Source organism: Macaca nemestrina, chromosome 9, assembly GCF_043159975.1.
Source record: "Macaca nemestrina isolate mMacNem1 chromosome 9, mMacNem.hap1, whole genome shotgun sequence".
Taxonomy (NCBI): Eukaryota; Metazoa; Chordata; class Mammalia; order Primates; family Cercopithecidae; genus Macaca; species Macaca nemestrina.
This window is the reverse complement of record NC_092133.1, coordinates 36,180,140-36,200,886: the sequence shown is the minus strand read 5'-3', so window position 1 is coordinate 36,200,886 and position 20,747 is coordinate 36,180,140. Positions and strand designations below refer to the sequence as shown.

Genomic DNA, 20,747 nt, shown 5'->3' with positions numbered 1-20,747 from the left:
CAAGTAGTCCGTCTGCCTTGGCTTCCCAAAGTGCTGGGATTACAAGTGTGAGCCGCTGGGCCCGGCCTATATTTTTCATTTTTAGAAATTCTATATGGTTCTTTTAAGATCTTATTGGTTATACATATTATGTACCCACAAAAATTAAACATTTTTTAAATCTCCTTGATCATTCTTTATAATCTCTTATTCATATTTTTAAGGCCCTCATCCCTTAACTCAGTATTTCATAATCTATCCAAAGTCTTTGCAAATCTGATTCTTTCATCTGCTGTTTTTGCCAGTAAAGCTTGTACTGCCTTGTTTCCTTGCATATTGAGATTTTTTTAAAAAAAACTATTACCTTATTTATTTTTCTTGGAACTTTATCTTGGGAATTCTTAGAGGCCTGGTTTGAAGTTATTTTCCTCCAAAGAGGGTTTGCCTTTCCTTCTGCCACCTCACCACCCCAGGAACACTTTAAATTAAATGTTCAGCTTTAGAGTTTTCTGCCCCTACACTGTGAATTCCGATGGTGAACTACAGGATTTAGTCAGACCTGAGGTGGAACCCTCACTCACTGTGTGACCTGGGGCAAGTCCTTTAATCTCTCTAAATCTGTCCTATCACCTGTGAAATAGCAATAGTAATACCTACTGCCTAAGCAAGGATGAAATGGGATCGTGTATATAAATAAAGCCTTGCCTGGGATTCTTTCTCAGCGGAGGTCAGTGCCTGCTATTCTCTTCCTTTTGCCCCAGCCAGTGGGAGCAATCTGGTGGTGGCCCCTAGCCTTAGTTCTGCCTCTCGGCGTAGGACCTGAGTTATAGTGGAAGCAGAGTGCTTCACATCTCACTCCTGTGACTCACTCTGCCTTTAGTTTTGAGATGACTGAGCCTCCAAAAGCCTTTGAGAGACGCCTCTGCCCTCAGTCTTGACTGTGGTTTGGAGTTGTCTTGGAGGTCACTTGGAGCTGGGTAACAAGAAAAATGACATTTGACAGAATTGTTTTATTTGTCAGATGCTGCAGGAATTTTTTGGGGAGTTTGTTGATTACGATTTCTTAAAAAAAATCTTTGTGACTATACAGTGGGACATTAGTAACAAGATGTTAAAATTGTTAATAATTTTTTTTTTTTTTTTTTTTGAGACATGATCTCGCTCTATTGCCCAGGAAGGAGTGCAGTGGCACCATCACAGCTCACTGCAGCCTCAACCTCCCAGGCTCAAGTGATTTCTCCCATGTTAGCCTCCCAAGTAGTAACTGGAACTACAGGAGCGTGCCATCGTGCCTGGCTAATTTTTTTAAATTTTTTTGTAGAAACAGGGTTTTACCATGTTGCCCTGACTGGTCTAGAACTGCCGGGCTCAAGCGATCCTACTGCCTCCCAAAGCACTGGGATTACAGGCATGAGCCACCGTGCCCTGCCCCACATGATCATTCATTCAATCACGCCTGTAATCCCAGCACTCAGGAGGCCGAGGCGGGCGGATCACAAGGTCAGGAGTTTCAGACCAGCCTGACCAACATGGTGAAACCCCATCTCTACTAAAAATACAAAAATTAGCCAGGTGTGGTGGTGGGCATCTGTAATCCCAGGTACTCAGGAGGCTGAGGCAGGAGAATCGCTTGAATCTGGGAGTCAGAGGTTGCAGTGAGCTGAGATCATGCCACTGCACTCCAGCCTGGGCAACAAGAGTGAAACTCCATCTCAAAAAAAAAAAAAGCAACAAAAACAATGGTAGCATATGCTTTGCTGACACAATTATTTTATGTCCCTAGGTTGGTTATGTGAAGTTTCCTGACTCTTCCCTGCTATTTAGGAAGGGCTTCAGAGACCTGAATACTTAGTAGCCAGTGCAGCAGGGTTTCAGGGTCTGGCCTGGGAGGGTAGGGGAGGGGGAGGGCAGGTTGCAGCTCAGGTAGCTTTAGAGATGCTGAGCCTCTCCTTCTGTCCTGCCCAGGACGCAATGAGCCCCTGAAGAAAGAGCGGCTCAAGTGGAAGAGCGACTACCCCATGACTGACGGGCAGCTGCGGAGCAAACGGGATGAGTTCTGGGACACAGCGCCTGCCTTTGAGGGCCGCAAGGAGATCTGGGATGCCCTCAAGGCCGCCGCCTATGCTGCTGAAGCCAACGACCACGAGCTGGCCCAGGCCATCCTGGATGGAGCCAGCATCACCCTGCCTCATGGTAAGTGGACAGGGCCAGGGCTTTATCCCCGCTGGAGCTCGGGGGTCACCAGCACAGTTTGAGGGTGTTGAGGGGTGTGGAGCGGTGGGGCAGGTGGTTACTCACGTGTTCATTCCTTCAAGCAACCCTTACTGAGCATGGACCAGGAGTGGGTACACAAGGAAAATGAGAAAATGAGACACAGTCTGTGCTTGCCTAATGACACGACAGAAAGACATCAACAAACTTGTAAAGCAGTGTCACAAATGCATTTTGGGACCCTAGAACATCCAAGGCACTGACCTTTATTTTATTTTTTATTATTTTTTTTTGAGATGGAGTCTTACTCTGTCGCTTAGGCTGGAGTGCAGTGGTGGGATCTCAGCCCACTGCAACCTTTACCTCCTGAGTTCAAGCAATTCTCCTGCCTCAGCCTCCTGAGTAGCTGGGATTACAGGCATGTGCCACCACGCCTGGCTAATTTTTGTATTTTTAATAGAGACTGGGTTTCACCATGTTGGCCAGGCTGGTCTTAAACTCCTGAGCTCAAGTGATCCACTGGCCTCGACCTCCCAAAGGCACTGACCTTTTATTGGGTCATTATGTGCTGGACACTGATCTAGAAACTTCCACTGCATTAGCTCACATAAGTTCATAGTAGCCTTATGGGGCCATGTAAAGCAGAGGGTAACAGTGGAGCTCTAGAATCACAGAATTGAGTTTCTTTTTTTTTGAGATGGAGTTTCACTCTTGTTGCTCAGGCTGGAATGCAATGGTGCGATCTTGGCTCACTGCAACCTCCGCCTCCCAGGTTCAAGTGATTCTCCTGTCTCAGCCTCCTGAATAGCTGGGTTTACAGGCATGCGCCACCAGGCCGAGCTAATTTTGTATTTTTAGTAGAGACAGGGATTCTCCTTGTTGGTCAGGCTTGTCTTGAACTTCCACCCTCAGGTGATCCGCCCGCCTTGGCCTCCCAAAGTGCTGGGATTACAAGCGGGAACCACTGTGCCTGGTCACAAACCTGGGTTTCAATCTGAATGTTTCCCTTTCCTAACTATGTTGCCTTTAGCAAGGAGCTTCTCAAATTTAGAGCCTGAGTGTCTTACAACTGTAAAGGGGAGATAATTATTAGGATTCAGCAAGATACATATAACATGATTTAGTCCAGTCCCAGCACTTAGTAGGTGCTCAAGAGACAATAAACATATTTCTGCATGCATTACATTTTACCAGTAAGGACACTAAGGCCCATGGAAAGCAGAGCTGTGCTGTTTCATTCATTCCTGTAACCCCAGCATCTGGCACATGTGAAGAAATGAAAAATAATATGCCAGGATGAAAAAGCCAGCACCTGGTGGAGCTGGGATGCCAGCTCAGGTATTCCTGACTCCAGTCCTGTACACCTAGTCATCAGGCTGTCCTAGGGAGATCTGACTGTGGGGTGGCCATGGCAGGTGTATTAGTCTGCTCAGGCTACTGTAACAAAATACCACATGCTGGGTGACTTAATCAAGAGACATTTATTTCCCACAGTTCTGGAGGCCGGGAAATCTGGCATCATGGTGCTGGCCAGTTCAGGTTTTGGTGAAGATTCTCTTGCTGGCTTGCAGGTGGCTGCCTTCTTGCTGTGTCCTCACATGGGGAGTGAGTGGAGAGTGAGATAGTGCTCTAGTGTCTCTACAAGAACTATAAGCCAGGGCAGTGGAGCACACCTGTAGTCTCAGCTGCTCGGGAGGCTGAGGTGGGAGGATTGCATGAGCCCAGGAGTTCGAGATCAACCTAGGCAACATAGGGAGATCTTGTCTCAAAAGAAAAAAAAAAGAACCATCCTTCCGATCAGCAGACCAGAGGGTCAGGGCCCCACCCTATGACCTCATTTAACTTTAAGTATTTCTCTATAGGCCCTGTGTCGAAATACAGTCACACTGGGGGTTAGAGTTTCACTATATGAATTTGGGGGAACCCAAACATTTAATCCATGATAGTGGATCCCCAAGCTGATTCTGACAGCCCTGCCTCTCCTGTAGGCACCCTCTGTGAATGCTACGATGAGCTGGGCAATCGCTACCAGCTGCCCATCTACTGCCTGTCACCGCCCGTGAACCTGCTCCTGGAGCACACGGAGGAGGAGAGCCTGGAGCCCCCCGAGCCCCCACCCAGCGTGCGCCGTGAGTTCCCGCTGAAGGTGCGCCTGTCCACAGGCAAGGACGTGAGGCTCAGCGCCAGCCTGCCCGACACGGTGGGGCAGCTCAAGAGGCAGCTGCATGCCCAGGAGGGCATCGAGCCATCGTGGCAGCGGTGGTTCTTCTCCGGGAAGCTGCTCACAGACCGCACACGGCTCCAGGAGACCAAGATCCAGAAAGATTTTGTCATCCAGGTCATCATCAACCAGCCCCCACCACCCCAGGACTGATGGGCCCACGGACCCCTGGGAAGAGGCCCCGCCTGGAGCACTAGGCCTCTGCCCTGCTGCTGCCTTCCAGTACTGTCATTTTCTGCAGGGGCCCTCCCCTCAGTTTGGCTGATGGGCGAGCTGTGAAGGGACCCTGCCTTTCAGGGCACTACGTGCCACCAGTTCCCGGTACCCAGGGAGCAGGTGGCCACACACAGGCCTTGCAACCTTGTCAGAGAAAAGGCGAATGGGGCCCTCACCCTGCCTCTCTCCCGCAGCAGGTTCGAGCCACAAGGGCCAGCCAGGAGGCCCCTGGAGCCCAGATCTGTCATCTGGTGCTGCCAGCTGTGCTCACTCCGGTTTTCTGCTCAGGGTCTGAAGCAGCTGCTGTCTCCCTCCTCTGCCCCCATCCCCTGGCTCTCCCCTGGGCACAGTGCCACTCTCTTGGAAGGGAGGGAACCACCCGTGAGCCCCAGGGCTCGGGAAGCCTGAGGCGGGCCTCTGCCTCTCTCTGCCCCCAGCACAATTGGCAGAGATGAGGCGGGTGGTGGACGGCTGGGCTGTCGTGGCAGGGTCTGCACAGGGCCATGTTCTGGCTATAACCCAGGCAGTGGGAGGTCTGCAGCCTCGTCATGGCCCCCACAGCAGGTCCCTGTGGACAGACATATCTGCATATTTATCAATAAAGCCTTTTGCTCCTTCTCGCTTGCCTGGCATTTGACTGAGTTCTCCTGCAGCCCTGTGGGGCTCCTGGAGCTGTTCTGGTATGGGAACAGGTGGATGCCTGGCCTCCCCAGCTGCTCTGGGCATGCCATCTCCAGCAGAGTGAGCCTGGAACTGCCAGTCTTCTGGGCCCTGATCCCAGCTCCCCTGGCGTCCTCATGAGTCCTCAGGAAAAGCCACTTAACCTCTGAACCCTCTTTGCTTTTCTTTAAAGCAGAGCCATGCTACCTGCCCTGCCTCCTCCATCAGTTGCTGGGAGGATTACGCAGGAAGACAGATGTGAAAGTGCTTGCAAGGCGAAGACAGCACCTCAGGAAGGTGGTCTGCTCCTGTGGCAGGAGGGGCTCGCTTCCGGCCCTTGGAGACACTGTACCCATCGTGATGTTAAAGCAAAATCTCTGACAGATTTAGATCATGTGTCAGAGGTTTGTGTCAGATTCCCAGCAAGGGAACCGGAGAGGAAAAGGAACCAGTTCCTCATGCTTCCTAGGGGAATGTGTGCGTATCTGAAGAGAGGGGAATCTTATATAAGGCTATTTAGCTAAGAGCAGCCACCAACCAGGTGAGCCTTACAGAAGCACAGGGCCAGGTGTCTGCAGTTCCCTAGCAGGTTAACCTGAGTCACAGTGAGCTCAGTGGAACTGAGCAAGTACAGATCTGATTTTGCTCCAGTTGTGAGTATTTTTCCTTCTCAGTGAGCATGGGCAGCCTCCTGGCCAGGGAAGTCTAGCACTGTCTGGGCCTGGCAAGGAAACCCTGGGAGGGCAGGAGGATCCAGAGTAGCTGCTGCTCCTTGCCAGCTGGTCTTAGTGCTTTCCGGAGACCCCTCTGTTGAAGCAAGACTCTGTAAGCCCTGCAGAGGTTCCCTGAGCACTTACCAAGGGAGGAGACAGATTTGATAAGGTTTGTTCGTGACTAAAAGTCACCCAGCCAAATGCAGTGGTGCTTAACTGGGGAGCATGTGGGACCCCGGAGAGCCTAAGGGCAGCGTGAGCTGTGATCAAAGAGGGAGACAACTGCCCTTTCTGCTACCACGGCCCTGGGCTGGACAAGTAGAGTGTGACCCTCCTCACAGCCAGCAGGGTCTGTCTGCAGGACAGCCTGGGAGTACAGAACTGTCCTGGGTCCCCACGTTTGGTTTTCAGGCCCTCTTCCTAGAGCTGGCTGAGCAGAGTTTCCAGGCATCCAGCAGGGGGCACTGTCATCTGGGCTGGAGCATGCAGCCGGCAGGTCCCTTGTGCAGCCCAGCTGCCTTGGCTAAGGCCCAGCCAGGCCCAAGCGCTCAGGACAGAGGCTGGAGAGGCTCCTTCCTGCAGCCCTGCTCTTGGGACACGGTGCCCTCCAGCTCTAGTAGGCCAGGAGTTGGCGGGGCAACTGGCCTTGTTCCCTGGCCCTGGCTCCCCCTGCTCCCTGGGGCTGCCCGAGGTGAAGGTGACAGGTGGGGGAGGCAGGTGGAGAATTGGGCCAGTGAGCTCATGGCAAAGGCGCCCAGCTGGGCAGGGGTGGGTGCTCTGGCCTATAAAGCCCCCGAGGCGCTGTGGCCTGCAGAGGCGGTTATGGACGGCACCATGGAGGACTCCGAAGCGGTGCAGAAGGCGACGGCGCTCATCGAGCAGCGGCTGGCACAGGAGGAGGAGAATGAGGTGCGGGCAGGGGTGGAGGTGCCCAAGGGAGTCTGAGGAGATCCAGCGCTGCTGTCAAGGGGAGGGAGAGCCTGTCTGCTACACCTGTGGTGGGGAGGGGGGTAGATGTCCCCAGGGGCCCAGTTGGGCCTCATTCCTGTCTCAGGGTATTACTGGCAGAGGGTATTACTGGCAGAGGGTATTACTGGCAGAGGGTATTGCTGGCAGCAGAAGACTGAGGCTTCAGCCTCCAAAACCGAGTCAGTGGGGTGGGAACCTGGGCTGGGCCTCCTAAGAGTGCTCACCCTCCTGGGCCTTGAGAGACAGTGGGCTGTACAAAGCAGACAGCTGGGTACTCCCTGGGACTGTCAGGAATGTGTGGCCCTGTGATGCTCCAGTGATAGACTGGAAGGCTGGGGCAGGGGAAAACTCCAGTGTTTGGCCACTGAAGAAGAGAGTGAGGAACAGTGAGGAAGGGATGCTGGGAAAGGAAGCATGGATTTTGCCAGCCTGCTGGCCACCCTTGGGGGGACCTTTGGAATGTGGTGTTCTGGGCAATTGCATTTTCTCTGGGATAAGGAAGTGGAGCAGTGGCAGGGGGTGCTGGCTTGTACTACTCTTCATTCTTTTTTTGAGACGGGGTCTCCCTCTGTCGCCCAGGCTGGAGTGCAATGGCACAATCTTGACTCACTGCAACTTTTTCCTCCTGGGTTCAAGCGATTCTCCTGCCTCAGCCTCCTGAGTAGCTGGGATTACAGGCATGCACCACCATTTTTTGTATTTTTAGTAGAGATGGAGTTTCACTATGTTGGTCAGGCTGGTCTCGAACTCCTGGCCTCGGGTGATCTACCCGCCTCGGCCTCCCAAAGTGCTGGGATTATAGGTGTTAGCCACCGTGCCTGGCCCCTACTCTTCATTTTATTTAAACTAATACTTCATCTAGTGTCGGCTGTGCCAAGAGTCCAGAGCTGTAGAAATGGGTGGACCAATAAGGCCCAGACCATGCCTTCTTTTTACCAACCCAGCATTCATTTTAGCCCACTTGTCGGTTTCATAGTCAACTAAAAAACAAGGCAAAGGGAAGAAATGACTAAATAGAGGTGTAAATCAGAAGTGGAGGAACACAAGGGGCTCATGAATTGTTCTGAGGGCCTTCAAGGACTCCTTTGTGGACAGGGCCAGGTGCAGTGGCTCAAGTCTGTAATCCCAGCATTTTGAGATCTGAGATTCGAGGTGGGTGGATCACTTGAAGTCAGGAGTTCGAGACCAGCCCAGCCAACATAGTGAAACCCCGTCTCTACTAAAAATACAAAAATTAGCCAGGAATGGTGTCAGGCACCTGTAATCCCAGCTACTCGGGAGGCTGAGGCAGGAGAATTGCTTGAACCCGGGAGGCGGAGGTTGCAGTGAGCCGAGATTGCACCACTGCACTTCAGCCTGGGTGACAGAGGGAGACTCTGTCTCTAAATAAATAAATAAATAAATAAATAAATAAATAAAGGGACTCCTCTGTGGTCAGGAGGACCTTCAAGGGGACTCAGTGGAGTCCAGGATGGTGGAGGGTATTCCAGCCTCAGGAAATGCAGGAGCTGAAGCTTCCATGAGTGAAAACGTGGCTGTTTTGAGAAAGTCTGGTAGTAGGGCTAAGGCTGGAGAGAGACAAGCCAGAGAGGGCCATGTTACATCTGTGGGTAGTGAGGCGCCACTAAATGTTACTGAGTGCGGGAGATTGGTGTCATCTGCCCTATTTTAGGAAGGCAGCTCTGATGGCCCTGAGGACTTGTTGGAAAAGGCTGGCCCTAACAGGAGTGGAGGGGAGGAGATGAATCAGTTTGGAGGTAGATGCCATTCAAAAAAAGAGTGTGACTGAATGAGGGGTGAGGAGGAAGGAAGGGTCAGGACCCCAAGGGAAGAAGAGATGAGGTCAGGAAAGAGCTTGGACTGAGCCCTGGCTGGGGCAAGCATCCGTGGATCTCTAGGAATCCTACTTCTCACTCCCCCAAGGGCGTGTGCCTATGGTTGGCTGGTGCCAGGCAGGTGAGTCATGCTGCTATGCCAGTTCTGGACTGCTGCCAGTAGACACAGGGACCTTCAGCGAAGGGATGCAGAGCAGTCCTCTTCCGTTCATTCATCCAATAAATATAGCTACAGAGCTGGCGGCACACCAGTGCCAGGCCCTGTGCTAAGCATTTTATAGGCATTCTCTCTTTTAATCTGCATGACTATCTATGAAGTAAGGTGGGAGCTTTGTATGTTTCGTGAACTCACATTCAATGCAGCAAACAGTTACTGAGCACCTACTGTATGTCAGCCCACAAAGACAAACCTGAAATGAAGGGCTCTAGGGTCTGGGGAAGATGTAGGTGAGCATTAGAGTCCCCAGTTGTCTCTACCAGGACCCAGCCTGGCAGCGTCCTTGGAGGAGAGCCTCTGTTTAGCCTGTGCCCCATCGCCAGGGTGGGAAGGGAAGGAGGGTCCCAGAGGCCACCGCAGGGCCTGGAGTTCTACTGTGGTGAGCTTACTGGGTTAGGTCATCACTGAGAACTTAAGGGTTAGCAGAGATGCTGAGCCTGCTTGCCATCATCCATTCACTCATTCATTCATTCATTCATTCACCAGTCACTAAGCACCTACTATGTGCTAGGGCCTGTCACAGATGCTGGGGACACCAAGGTGATTAAGACACAAGCTGGGGAGCTGCAGTGGCTCAGGCCTGTTGTCCTGGCGTATAAGGAGGCACAGCTAGGCATTCGAGGCCAACCTGGATAACATAGAAACCTCTCATCTATATAACAACAACAACAAAAATTATAGCCGGGTGTGGTAGCTCATACCTGTAATCCCATCACTTTGGGAGGACAAGGCGGGCGGATTGCCTGAGCTCAGGGGTTCGCGACCAGCCTGAGCAACATGGTGGAACCCCATCTCTACTAAAATACAAAAAATAATTAGCCGGGCATAGTGGCATGCGCCTGTAGTCCCAGCTACTCGGGAGGCTGAGGCGGGAGAATCGCTTGAACCCAGGAGGTGGAGGTTGCAGTGAGCCGAGATCGCACCACTGCACTCCAGCCTGGGTGACAGCGGGACTCCGTCTCAAAAAAAAAAAAAAAAAAAAAAGACACAAGCTGGCCCTCTGGGTGCTCCCTGAGGAGCCCAGCCGAAGTCCCACATGCAGCAGTAGCTGCAGCCCCAGGTTATCTTTCATTCTTGGAAGAAGATGCAGTGTTTCAGGTTAGGCCAGCACTAAGACCTCAAACCATGAAGCCCAACATGAAAGGGAGAAAGCAGTGGCTAACAGAACCTTCAGAATGAAGACCTGGGAAATCGGCTCTCAAAACCACCTTGAAGGAGCAAATGTGGGAGCTCAGGGAGGAATGGGAAAGGGACCTCAGTGGTCTGTAAGCGTGGCCTCCTTCCCGGCTGCCACATTGACTCAGGACCCTCCAACCTGGGCAATTGTTCCTGGACTCATAGCCACACAAGCTGCCTGGTGGGGACTGCAGAGATGGGGGTGCCAGCATATCACAAAGAGAGAAGAAACAGTCCAGGAAAATCAGAGGGCAAATGCAGAGACCTGGCAGGCAGTTGGACCTGGATTACAGTGAAAAGAAGGTTTCAGGCTGAAGGCTGAGGAGCTGCTGCTCCCATCACCAAGTTCCCCTGAAAGCACTAGTTTCCAAGCTCTTGACTTCACAGATCAGTGAAATCTGAGAGAGAAAAAAAAAAGTATCTAACAAAGGAGTTGCCAAATTTTATATTGCAAAGTAAGACCATTTAAGATATAATCATCTCTCATCACAATTATTTCATCAGTGAATTATTTGCTTATTTTTAAAACTTATTTTATTTATTTTATTCATTTTTTTGAGACCAAATCTCACTCTGTTGCCCAGGCTAGAGTACAGTGGCACTATCTTGCCTCACCGCAACCTCCACCTCCTGGGATCAAGTGATTCTCATGCCTCAGCCTCCCAAGTAGCTGGGACTACAGGTGTGTGCCAACACACCTGGCTAATTTTTGTATTTTTAGTAGGGATGGGGTTTCGCCATGTTGCCTATGGCTGGTCTCGAACTCCTGGGCTCAAGCAATCCACCTGCCTCGGCCTCCCAAAGTGCTTGGATTATAGGCGTGAGCCACTGTGCCTGGCCTATTTATTTTTTTGAGGCAGGGTCATTCTCTCTCTGTCTCACTGTCACTCAGGCTGGAGTGCAATGGCATGATCTTGGCTCACTGCAACCTCCCCTTCCTAGGCTCAAGTAATCCTCCCACCTTAGTCTCCCAAGTAGCTGGGACTACAACAAAATCCACCACGCTTGGCTAATTATTTAAATTTTTTTTAAAGATGGGGTCTCACTATATTGCCTAGGCTGATCTCAAACTTCCGGCTCAAGCGATCCTCCCACCTCAGCCTCCCAAAGTGCTGGGATTACAGATGTGAGCCACTGTGCCTGGCCTATTTATTTTTAGAGACACAATCTTGCTATGTCTCTGGAGCTGGTCTCGAAACCCTGGGATTGAGAAATGCTTCTGTCCCAGCTACTCCCTCCCCAGTAGCTGGGACTAAAGGTTGGCACCACCACACCCAGCCAAAGTGAATTTTTAACGCCAAAAAAGTAAAGAAAAAAAATAATCTTGGTGCTTGAAAGAGTGAATATATCTAATCTCATGACAAACTCACTCTGGTGGCCTTTAATGTTGTTTTGCAGGGATCCAGGCCAGTCAGCAGGCAGGTGTCTGAGCTCAGGGTTGGTACTGGGGCTGAAGCTGAGGTGGGGAACTCGCCCCTTTTGGGGGCCTCTCCTGGGGCCCTGCTCTTGCTGGGGGCTCTCCAGGATGAGCCAGAAGGACTCTGAGACCACCCAGGAGTTGGTCCCTGTGGGGTGTCCTTGGCATGGTTGGGGGAGAGGCTGCCTGTCTCCTCGGGTCCTGGAGAAGGTGCCCTCCTTGGATCACCAGAAACTCCGGGGAGACGCACGCCAGAAGCTGCCCATGGACTTGCTGGTACTGGAGGATGAGAAGCACCACGGGGCTCAGAGTGCAGCCCTGCAGAAGGTGAAGGTAAGCCGGGGAGGACCCAATGTCTACACCCAGGGGACCGGCCAGGCAGCCATGGCCTGTCTGCACCTCTCCCCACGTAGCCCATGGACCAGCAGTTCAGCACCCCCGGGAGAGCTTGCTAGCCCTGAAGAATCTCCGCCCCGCCCCTGAACTACTGAGTCAGAATTCCCCCAATCTGAGAGCCATCTAGGCCTGGAAGGAGGGATAGACCTTGGTTCCTTCTTTCTTGAGAAGGTCTTCCTGCCCACCCCACCCTCCCCACCAGCTTAGCTCAGAGGTCTCCCAAGCGGCCCAGACTCTCTGCCCAGCCTGGGGGTTAATGGGCCATCCCGCGCAGGGCCAAGAGCGCGTGCGCAAGACGTCCCTGGACCTGCGGCGGGAGATCATCGACGTGGGCGGGATCCAGAACCTCATTGAGCTGCGGAAGAAACGCAAGCAGAAGAAGCGGGACGCTCTGGCCGCCTCGCAGGAGCCGCCCCCGGAGCCCGAGGAGATCGTAAGGGTCCTGGGGAAGACACCGTGAGGGGGCGGAGGGGGAGCCCGGGAGGGTTCTGATCGCCGGGACGGCCCGTGACTGCTGCGTCCACACCTGCAGACTGGCCCTGTGGATGAGGAGACCTTCCTGAAAGCCGCGGTGGAGGGGAAAATGAAGGTCATTGAGAAGTTCCTGGCTGACGGGGGATCAGCTGACACGTGCGACCAGGTGATGCTCCTAGCCGCCCCTGACCCGCCTCCGTGTCAGTTGCCACCCACTCTGCTCAGCTCCTGGGCAGCCCACTGTGAGCCTATTTGAGAGGAGGCACGGTTGTTCTTTGGGTGGGTGGGCGGCTGGGGCGCTCAGAATGGGGTGTCCCCTCCCCACACAGGAATTGATCTAAATCCTGAAACCCTTTTCCAACTTGAATCACCTGCAAAGCAACAAATGTCACATGTTTGTTTAGGAAAGAAAGAAAAAATGCAATCAAATAAAAATAGACCAGGACCAGAAGATGTGGGCTCAAATCCCATCTCTTTCACTCACGACTTGTGGGACCTGTGGCTGGGTCGGTGCCCGCTCCATGCCCAGTTTCCTCCTCTGTAAAATGGCTTACTTCCCTCACAACATGTTATGGTGATCAAATGGAATATTAGGCTGGGCACCGTGGCTCCCGTCTGTAATCCCAGCACTTTAGGAGGTCAAGGTGGGAGGAGCGCTTGAGCTTAGGAGTTCAAGACCAGCCTAAGCAACAGAATGAGACCCTGTCCTCTCTATGTAGATATAGATATAGATATGTTTTTTGGTAAAAATTTTTTTTGGTAAAAGGAAAAAAGGAATATTAGCACCTTAGTAAGTATTCACTGAATGAATGAAGAAACTATCAAGCATGTGTTAAGAGATGAGATGATATTTTTGTTTCTTATGGTATAGTTTTTTTTTTTTTTTTTTGAGACAGAGTCTCACTCTGTCGCCCAGGCTGGAGTGCAGTGGTGCAATCTCAGCTCACTGCAACTTTTGCCTCCCAGGTTCAAGCGATCCTCCCACCTCAGCCTCCCAAAGTGCTGGGATTACAAGCTTGAGACACCCACCACTCCTGGCCCATTTTAATGTTTTTATCATGGTAAAACATAACATGAAATGTTCCACTTTAACCATTTTAAATGTACAATTCAGTGGTATTCATTACATTTACAATGTTGTGCAATCATATTTACTTTTCTTTTTTCTTTTTTTTTTTTTTTTTTTGAGATGGAGTCTCACTCTGTCACACAGGCTGGAGTGCAGTGGCGTGATCTCGGCTTACTGCAACCTCCGCCTCCCAAGTTCAAGTGATTTTCCTGCCTCAGCCTCCCGAGTAGCTGGGATTACAGGTGCCCGCCACCATACCCGGCTAATTTTTGTATTTTTAGTAGAGACAGGGTTTCAACATGTTGGCCAGGCTGGTCTTGAACTCCTGTTCTCAGTTGATTCGCCTGCCTCAGCCTCCTGAAGTGCTGGGATTACAGGCATGAGCCATCGTGTCCAGCCCCTTGCAGCCATATTTTCTAAATTTTTCATCACCCATCATACTTATTTTTGTTTTCCCTGAAACTGCCTCTTTCACACTTCTGGGGTGCTTTCTTGCTGTCATATCCTGGAATTTGGCACATTAGTGGTTTTCCACCTTTGGTCTGCATTATTGTAGACTTGGACCACATGTCCTTTCTGTTTTTTAGACTCCAAAGTCTTAATCCTTTCAGTCTGTCCAAGTACCTCCTATTTCTGAGCGCCATGCTAGGTGCCAGAATACAAAAATAAAAATATAAATAAAAATAAATAAATAAATAAAACAAGGGCCGGGCGCGGTGGCTCAAGCCTGTAATCCCAGCACTTTGGGAGGCCGAGACGGGCGGATCACAAGGTCAGCAGATCGAGACCATCCTGGTTAACACGGTGAAACCCCGTCTCTACTAAAAAATACAAAAAACTAGCCGGGCGAGGTGGCAGGCGCCTGTAGTCCCAGCTACTCGGGAGGCTGAGCCAGGAGAATGGCGTAAACCCGGGAGGCGGAGCTTGCAGTGAGCTGAGATCTGGCCACTGCACTCCAGCCTGGGCGACAGAGCTAGACTCCGACTCAAAAAATAAAAAAAATAAAATAAAAATAAATAAATAAATAAATAAATAAAACAGACCGGGGTTGGTTCCTTGGGGAGACTGACATGTAACCAAATCATTAGAATATGGAAAGATACTCACGGTGGCCTGTAAGCGGATCATGAGAATATGGAAAGATATTGTGGCTTGAGCATTTCAAAAATCCAAGGCAGAAAGGAGAAGGGGAGAAGTTTATTTTTTCTTGGAATCAGTGATCAGTGTCACCTGTTCATTCTGGCTCATTGTGCTAGGCACTTGGGGAGTCCAGCAAGACTTGACTTGCCCTCAAACACACTCTCACAGTTAGGGGTTATCTGGGCCCTAGGGAAGCCCTGGCCTAGAGGTTTCAAGGAAATGATGGCATTTGAGCTGCATCTTAAAGGAATAGCAGATTTCATCAAGCACTCCCAGGAAGTGAGGGCAGAACAGTCATGCTTGGCAGAGGAAACCGCCTGTGTAGAGGCATGGCTTGATGTGCTTGGCAGGCAGTGAGAAAGCCGGGTTCCCGGGGGCACAGGGCTCCCAGGCTGGTCTGGATAGAGCATAAGGGAGCTGGCAGAACACAGAGAACATGGGGGCCAAGCACAGGGGTGAGAAGCAAGCTGTGGGGGAGGCCTGGGCCTCAGCTTGGGTGGGAGATGGGCTCAGGCCTGGAGCCAGAGGCCAGGCCCTGACAGCCTCTCTGGGGACAGTTCCGTCGGACAGCACTGCACCGATCCTCCCTGGAAGGCCACGTGGAAATCCTGGAGAAGCTTCTAACTAGTGGAGCCACTGTGGACTTCCAGGATCGGGTGAGTGAGAGGGCAGGTATTCAGTGGGAGACAGGAGGTGTGTCCAGCACTGACACACAGAAACCCTCTCCCTGACACCTGTGCCAACCTGAAGCATAAACAGGTTGCTCAGGGGCCAGACTCCACCTCGGTGGCTTATGTGACTTTGAGTTAGCCCCTTCTCCTCCCTAAGCATCCTCTGTGAGTCTGGCTTGGACCAGATGGGCCCTGAGTATTCTTCTGTTCTACTTGGCCCATTGCCCATGCCCAGGCCTGCTCCCTGTACCTTTCTCTTAGATACCCCTCTGCCCTTCTGGCTGGAGTCCATTCCCCCCAGATGCTTTCTTCCCTGCAGCTCTGTAGTTAGACCCCATCATTTCCTTCTAGCTGGACTGCACAGCCATGCATTGGGCCTGCCGCGGGGGCCACTTAGAGGTGGTGAAACTTCTGCAAAGCCGAGGAGCAGACACCAATGTGAGGGACAAGGTGAGGCAACAATGCTCAGACGCAACAGATACTGGGGTGGCTGTGGGGAGGAAGGGAGGGGTCCGAGGGCAGGAAAGCCCAGGGGGCAGGAAGGTAGTGAGCTAGTCTGGTTTCTGGCTGCAGAGCAGGAAAGCTAAAACAGTGTCCTACTGGGCCTCCCAGCCCACGAATTGGTCCCTGCCATCCACACAGGCCCTTGAGGAACCACCATCTGAGGACAGGAGCAGGAAGAGCAGACAAGAAGGGAGAACAAGAGACTCACTGTCTTGGGGGCTTTAGGACCACTCAAAAGATGCATGATTTGTTCATGTTCTCTGCCATTATCCTTCTATCTACCTATCTATTCATCCATCCGTCTATTCATCCATCCATTCCTCCATTTATTTATCCCCTCATTCATTCATTTATTTATGCACCATCCTTCTATTCATTCATTCTTTCATGTAGAACCTTGAACAAGTGACAGCCTCTGAGCTTCTGTTCCTCATCTGTAAAATGTCTTGCAGAGTTCTTGTGTAGATTAGGTGGGAAAACATATGTAAATGAATTATTTGTTCAACATAAGGCAAATGTCTTGTAAGCTTTTGCTAGGTCCATTACATAGTCATCTCTCAATAAATGACATCTATTATGATTATTAAAAGAAGGGTAGGGCCAGGCACGGTGGCTCACGCCTGTAATCCCAGCACTTTGGGAGGCCAAGGCAGGCAGATCACGAGGTCAGGAGATCGAGACCATCCTGGCTAACACAGTAGAATCCCATCTCTACTAAAAATACAAAAAAAAAAAAAAAAATTGCCGGGCGTGGTGGCAGGCGCCTGTAGTCCCAGCTACTTGGGAGGCCAAGGCAGGAGAATGGTGTGAACCCAGGAGGTGGAGCTTGCAGTGAGCCAAGATGGCGCCACTGCACTCTAGCCTGGGCAACAGAGCAAGACTCCATCTAAAAAAAAAAAAAAAAAGGAGGGTAGAAGAGTGAGCAGCTGGGTGAGAGGAGAATCATAGAAGGATTCCTAGAGGAAGTGGCGTTTAAGTCTTTAGAGTTAGGCCATTGGATAGGATGGTAGGAAATTGTACCATTCTCTGCCCCTCCAGGGCTCAGGCCTTGGCACTAGGACTTGGAAGAGGGATTAAGCTGGAGTTAGGACAGCCCCCCCTCTCCAGGGGTACCATAGTTCAGACCCTGTCAACCAGCAGTTCCTGATTCTTCCCACCCAGCTGCTGAGTACCCCGCTGCACGTGGCAGTCCGGACAGGGCACGTGGAGATCGTGGAGCACTTTCTATCCCTGGGCCTGGACATCAATGCCAGAGACAGAGTGAGTGCTAGCCTGTCTGCTGCTCACCCCGCCATGAGTGCGTGGGCAGCCTGCGGGCCCCTACAGGTGGTGTCCTTCCTCCTGGGGCCTTCGGGACTTGGCCCTGAGCAGGGTCTCTAGCTCACCTCCCATCACCCTCGCCCCTCCTACTGCCCACAAGGGCCATGCTGAGTGCCACTCTGACTCTAGGAAGGGGATACTGCCCTGCATGATGCTGTGAGGCTCAACCGCTACAAAATCATCAAACTGCTGCTCCTGCATGGGGCTGACATGATGACCAAGAACCTGGTAAGCTCATTCCCCGCTGATTCAGCCATTGGCGTGAGCACTCACACAGTGCAGGGGCCGTCCAGGCTGCTGGGGCAGCCCCCGCCTCGGGACATGTATCACTGGCTCTAGCCAGCACCATAGTACATAAAGCTGTCTTCTTCCAGAGCACCGTTCCAACTGCCCGCCCCATTCTCTGTGTGTGTCTATGGCCAGAGTGCAAGTGCAGAGAGACAGCAGGAGGGGCAGCAAGAGGACTTCCCAAAGACCCCCAGTTAGGCCAGAGGGGGTCCTCACATACAGGCCCAAGGAGGCCAGAATCATGAACGGCCAGAGCTGGAAGGGACCGAGCACTGGCTGGCATGACAGTTCCTAGCACTCCATGTCAGTTCCTGTGGTCTTTGAGTTTTCTTAGGATCTAGGCAGGAAGTACTTGGAAGAGGAAGGTGCCCAGGGAACACCTTGGACTAGGGAACACTTAGTCCAAGTTCTTCTTTGGGGCCCAGAGTATTCACAAAAGGAGGGCACGGGAGAGTCCCTCGGGCTCAAGAAAGGCTAAGGGGATAATGAGAAAAGCAGGAAAATCTGGAGCAGGTATAAATGAGGGTTTTTCACCCTCAGCATGATTGACATGTCAGGCTGGGTGATTGTTGTAGGGGACTGTCCTATGTGTTGTAGGATGTTTAAGCAGCATTCTTGGCCTCTGTCCACTAGATGCCAGTAGTACCCTGTCCCCTAGTGTGACAACCAAAAGTATCTTCACACGTAGCCAGTTGCCCCCATTTGAGAAGCACTGGTGGTGTCGATGAGGGTACCTTCTGTGAAAGCCTTCAGGAGAGTGAACAGATTTTCTCTTGCCCCCGCCCCGCCCCGCCCCGCCACCCCAGGCAGGAAAGACCCCCACGGACCTGGTGCAGCTGTGGCAGACCGATACCCGGCACGCCCTGGAGCATCCTGAGCCGGGAGCTGAGCATAACGGACTGGAGGGGCCTGATGAGAGTGGGCGGGAGACCCCTCAGCCCGTGCCAGCCCAGTGAATTTGTGCCCCAGCACAGCCAGCTACCCAGCCCCTCTCTGTGTGCAGCCAGAGGGTCCTAAGAATGACTCTCAGAGCTAACTGAGGGCCCAGCCTTTTTTCTGCGTGATACAGGAGCACCCACAAACTACCACAATAAAAAAGCTGTTTTTGCTAATTGCGATGTTCATTTCCATTTGTGTCTGAAATCTCTGGGAATGAAGGAAGGCTGGGGGCAAATGTTGGCTTGGGGAGGAGGAAAACTGGGAGCTGGTTGGCCCTCTGAGCCAGCCCCGCAGCTGCTTTACCGTGGTCTCTTTTCCTTTCTTCCCTGCCACACAACTTTTCCTGCCCCTTCCCATGTCTCTAGGGCCAGGCTTGGCCCTTGCATGGATTGACTTGGTAATACACTCATCCTGGGCCCCCTTCCTGGTGACTGCTGTCCTGTGGGGCTGTCTGTGGCTAGCACAGGCTTGTCACGTGGCTGCCTTGGCAGGAGGAGCCTGGCAAGGGAGCAGGGCAGGGGAGGGACAGCCTGCCACAGGCAGCTTCTTGCCCAGCCTTGCCACGCCTCCCACAGGGCAGGGCCTGCTCAGCCAATCAGCTCCACCAACCTCACAACTGCCCGTGGTAACCTGGCTAGGCTTCTGGCTTTGGGGCTGGGAATTGTGGGAGGAGGGCCCAGATCCTGCTGGAGATACCCTTTAGTATTGGGATCCCAGAAACCAGTCCTACATCTGGCCAGAGGGACACTGGGTTGTGGCATTTCTCCAGCTGCTACCCAGAAGGAAGAGGGCCCCCTGGGGCCTATAGGCCTTGCTCCTGACCCTGGGGACACCCAGCTCAGGCCTGCCCCAGTGGCCACAAGTCAGGGAGGCCGCAAATTTTTAACTAGACACATTGATCATTAATAGGGGGTTAGAAAGAGTTCAAACTAAGTCTCACTCTGGGACATAGACCAATTGTGCCTCAGGCCTCCTGCAGAGATGCTGGGTCCCCAAGTCTGGTCCTCTGTGAGGCAGGGGCTAAGCAGGAGCTTGTCCAGGAATGTGAGGGGCTGGGCCTCAGGGGAGGGGAAGAAGGTGGACATTGCGGGCATCTACCCCCCTGTGACCACCCCCTTCACTGCCACTGCAGAGGTGGACTATGGGAAACTGGAGGAGAATCTGCACAAACTGGGCACCTTCCCCTTCCGAGGTAAGCGGGGCTGTCCTCTGTGGGAGTTGGGGAGATGTGAGTGGCCCTATTCTCTTTAACCAGAGACCAAGGGAGGGTACACAGGCTCTGTCAAGCTGTCCAGGGATAGTCTGGTACTCCGTGGGTCATTTTATTATTGGAGAGGAACAGGGGAGACTGGTCTGGAGTCAGGAGACAGGCAGGAAGCTCCTTGCTGGCCTGTAAACTTAAGCTAAACCTCACCTGCTTCAGTTTACCCAGCTGTAAACTGTTAAAGTGCCTTTGTAGCTCCCAGAGTGATTCTGGGGTTGGACTGGCAAATGGGTGTGAAAGTCCTTGTCAACCTTGTCACTCAGTGCAGATGTGAGGGCATGTGGCTGGGGTCACGTGGCAGCCCAGCCACAGTCCCAGTTCCCTCTAAAGTTTGTTTGTACGTTCTCTTCTGGACAAAGCCTCCTTGCCAGAATTAGTTCTCCCTGTTGTGGCTCTGCGATCTCGTCTCTCTTTACGCATGGGTCTCCCCCACTCTGAGGTTAGGGACCAGATGATATTTGCGACACTCAACATGTAACAGAGTCCCAGGCGCAATAAATGAAGGTAGAAGAAAATGGCAAATCCTGCTTGCCCTGCTCCGCCCATCTCCATTCCTTACCGCACAATCCTCTGAGGTAGTGCTCTCTATAGGACCATCCCACAGATGGGAGTCCGGGCCTCAGAGTAACATGGTCACTGCCCAGGGTCATTCGGCGAACACATAGCTGAGCTGAGATTTGCACCTCGTCTGACTGCGTGGCCCATGCTCCGTTTTACTCCCTCACTGACTTTCATTATAAACCCTTTGGAGCTGCTAGGCCACACTATTTCAACAGAGTGTCTGGTCAGCTTTGGGAATGGTGTGGCTCCTATTGAGGCAGTATCATGTAGACCATGGACTCTGGTTTCAAATCACAGCTCTGGGTGAGCGCCTGTAATCCCAACACTATGGGAGGCAGAGGTGGGCGGATCACGAGGTCAGGAGTTTGAGACCAGCCTGGCCAACATAGTGAAACCCCGTCTCTACTAAAAATACAAAAATTAGCTGGGCATGGTGGTGGGCGCCTGTAATCCCAGCTACTTGGGAGGCTGAGGCAGGAGAATCACTTGAACCCGGGAGGCGGAGGT

The 20,747-nt window shown here is 52.2% G+C and overlaps 3 protein-coding genes across 6 annotated transcripts in view; all 3 read left to right on the top strand.

Moving 5' to 3' along the window:
- The window catches only part of LOC105478449 (ubiquitin domain containing 1), a 64,475-nt gene extending 59,231 nt beyond the window's left edge, over positions 1–5,244 (top strand). For both annotated transcript variants that reach the window (XM_011735755.3, XM_011735754.3), the window contains 2 exons: positions 1,945–2,172; positions 4,179–5,244. In XM_011735755.3, coding sequence (XP_011734057.1) covers positions 1,998–2,172; positions 4,179–4,564 — 561 coding nt within the window. In that variant the 5' untranslated portion in view covers positions 1,945–1,997 and the 3' untranslated portion in view covers positions 4,565–5,244. The remainder of the gene's footprint in view (positions 1–1,944; positions 2,173–4,178) is intronic.
- A 1,224-nt stretch (positions 5,245–6,468) lies between these two features.
- Positions 6,469–18,588, top strand: LOC105478446 (ankyrin repeat domain 2). The gene is made up of 9 exons (XM_071069346.1): positions 6,469–6,909; positions 11,846–11,947; positions 12,285–12,443; positions 12,543–12,650; positions 15,251–15,349; positions 15,716–15,814; positions 17,030–17,128; positions 17,318–17,416; positions 18,283–18,588. Exons 1-9 carry the CDS (start codon positions 6,484–6,486, stop codon positions 18,430–18,432), a joined length of 1,341 nt encoding a protein of 446 aa, XP_070925447.1. The 5' UTR covers positions 6,469–6,483; the 3' UTR covers positions 18,433–18,588.
- Positions 18,589–19,056: 468 nt separating this feature from the next.
- Positions 19,057–20,747, top strand: part of LOC105478444 (4-hydroxy-2-oxoglutarate aldolase 1) — a 32,620-nt gene continuing 30,929 nt past the window's right edge. For 2 of the 3 annotated variants that reach the window (XM_011735738.3, XM_011735739.2), the window contains exon 1: positions 19,057–19,607. In XM_011735738.3, the coding sequence (XP_011734040.1) occupies positions 19,397–19,607 (211 nt within the window). In that variant the 5' untranslated portion in view covers positions 19,057–19,396. The remainder of the gene's footprint in view (positions 19,608–20,747) is intronic. The other variant, XM_011735737.2, reaches the window with a different exon arrangement.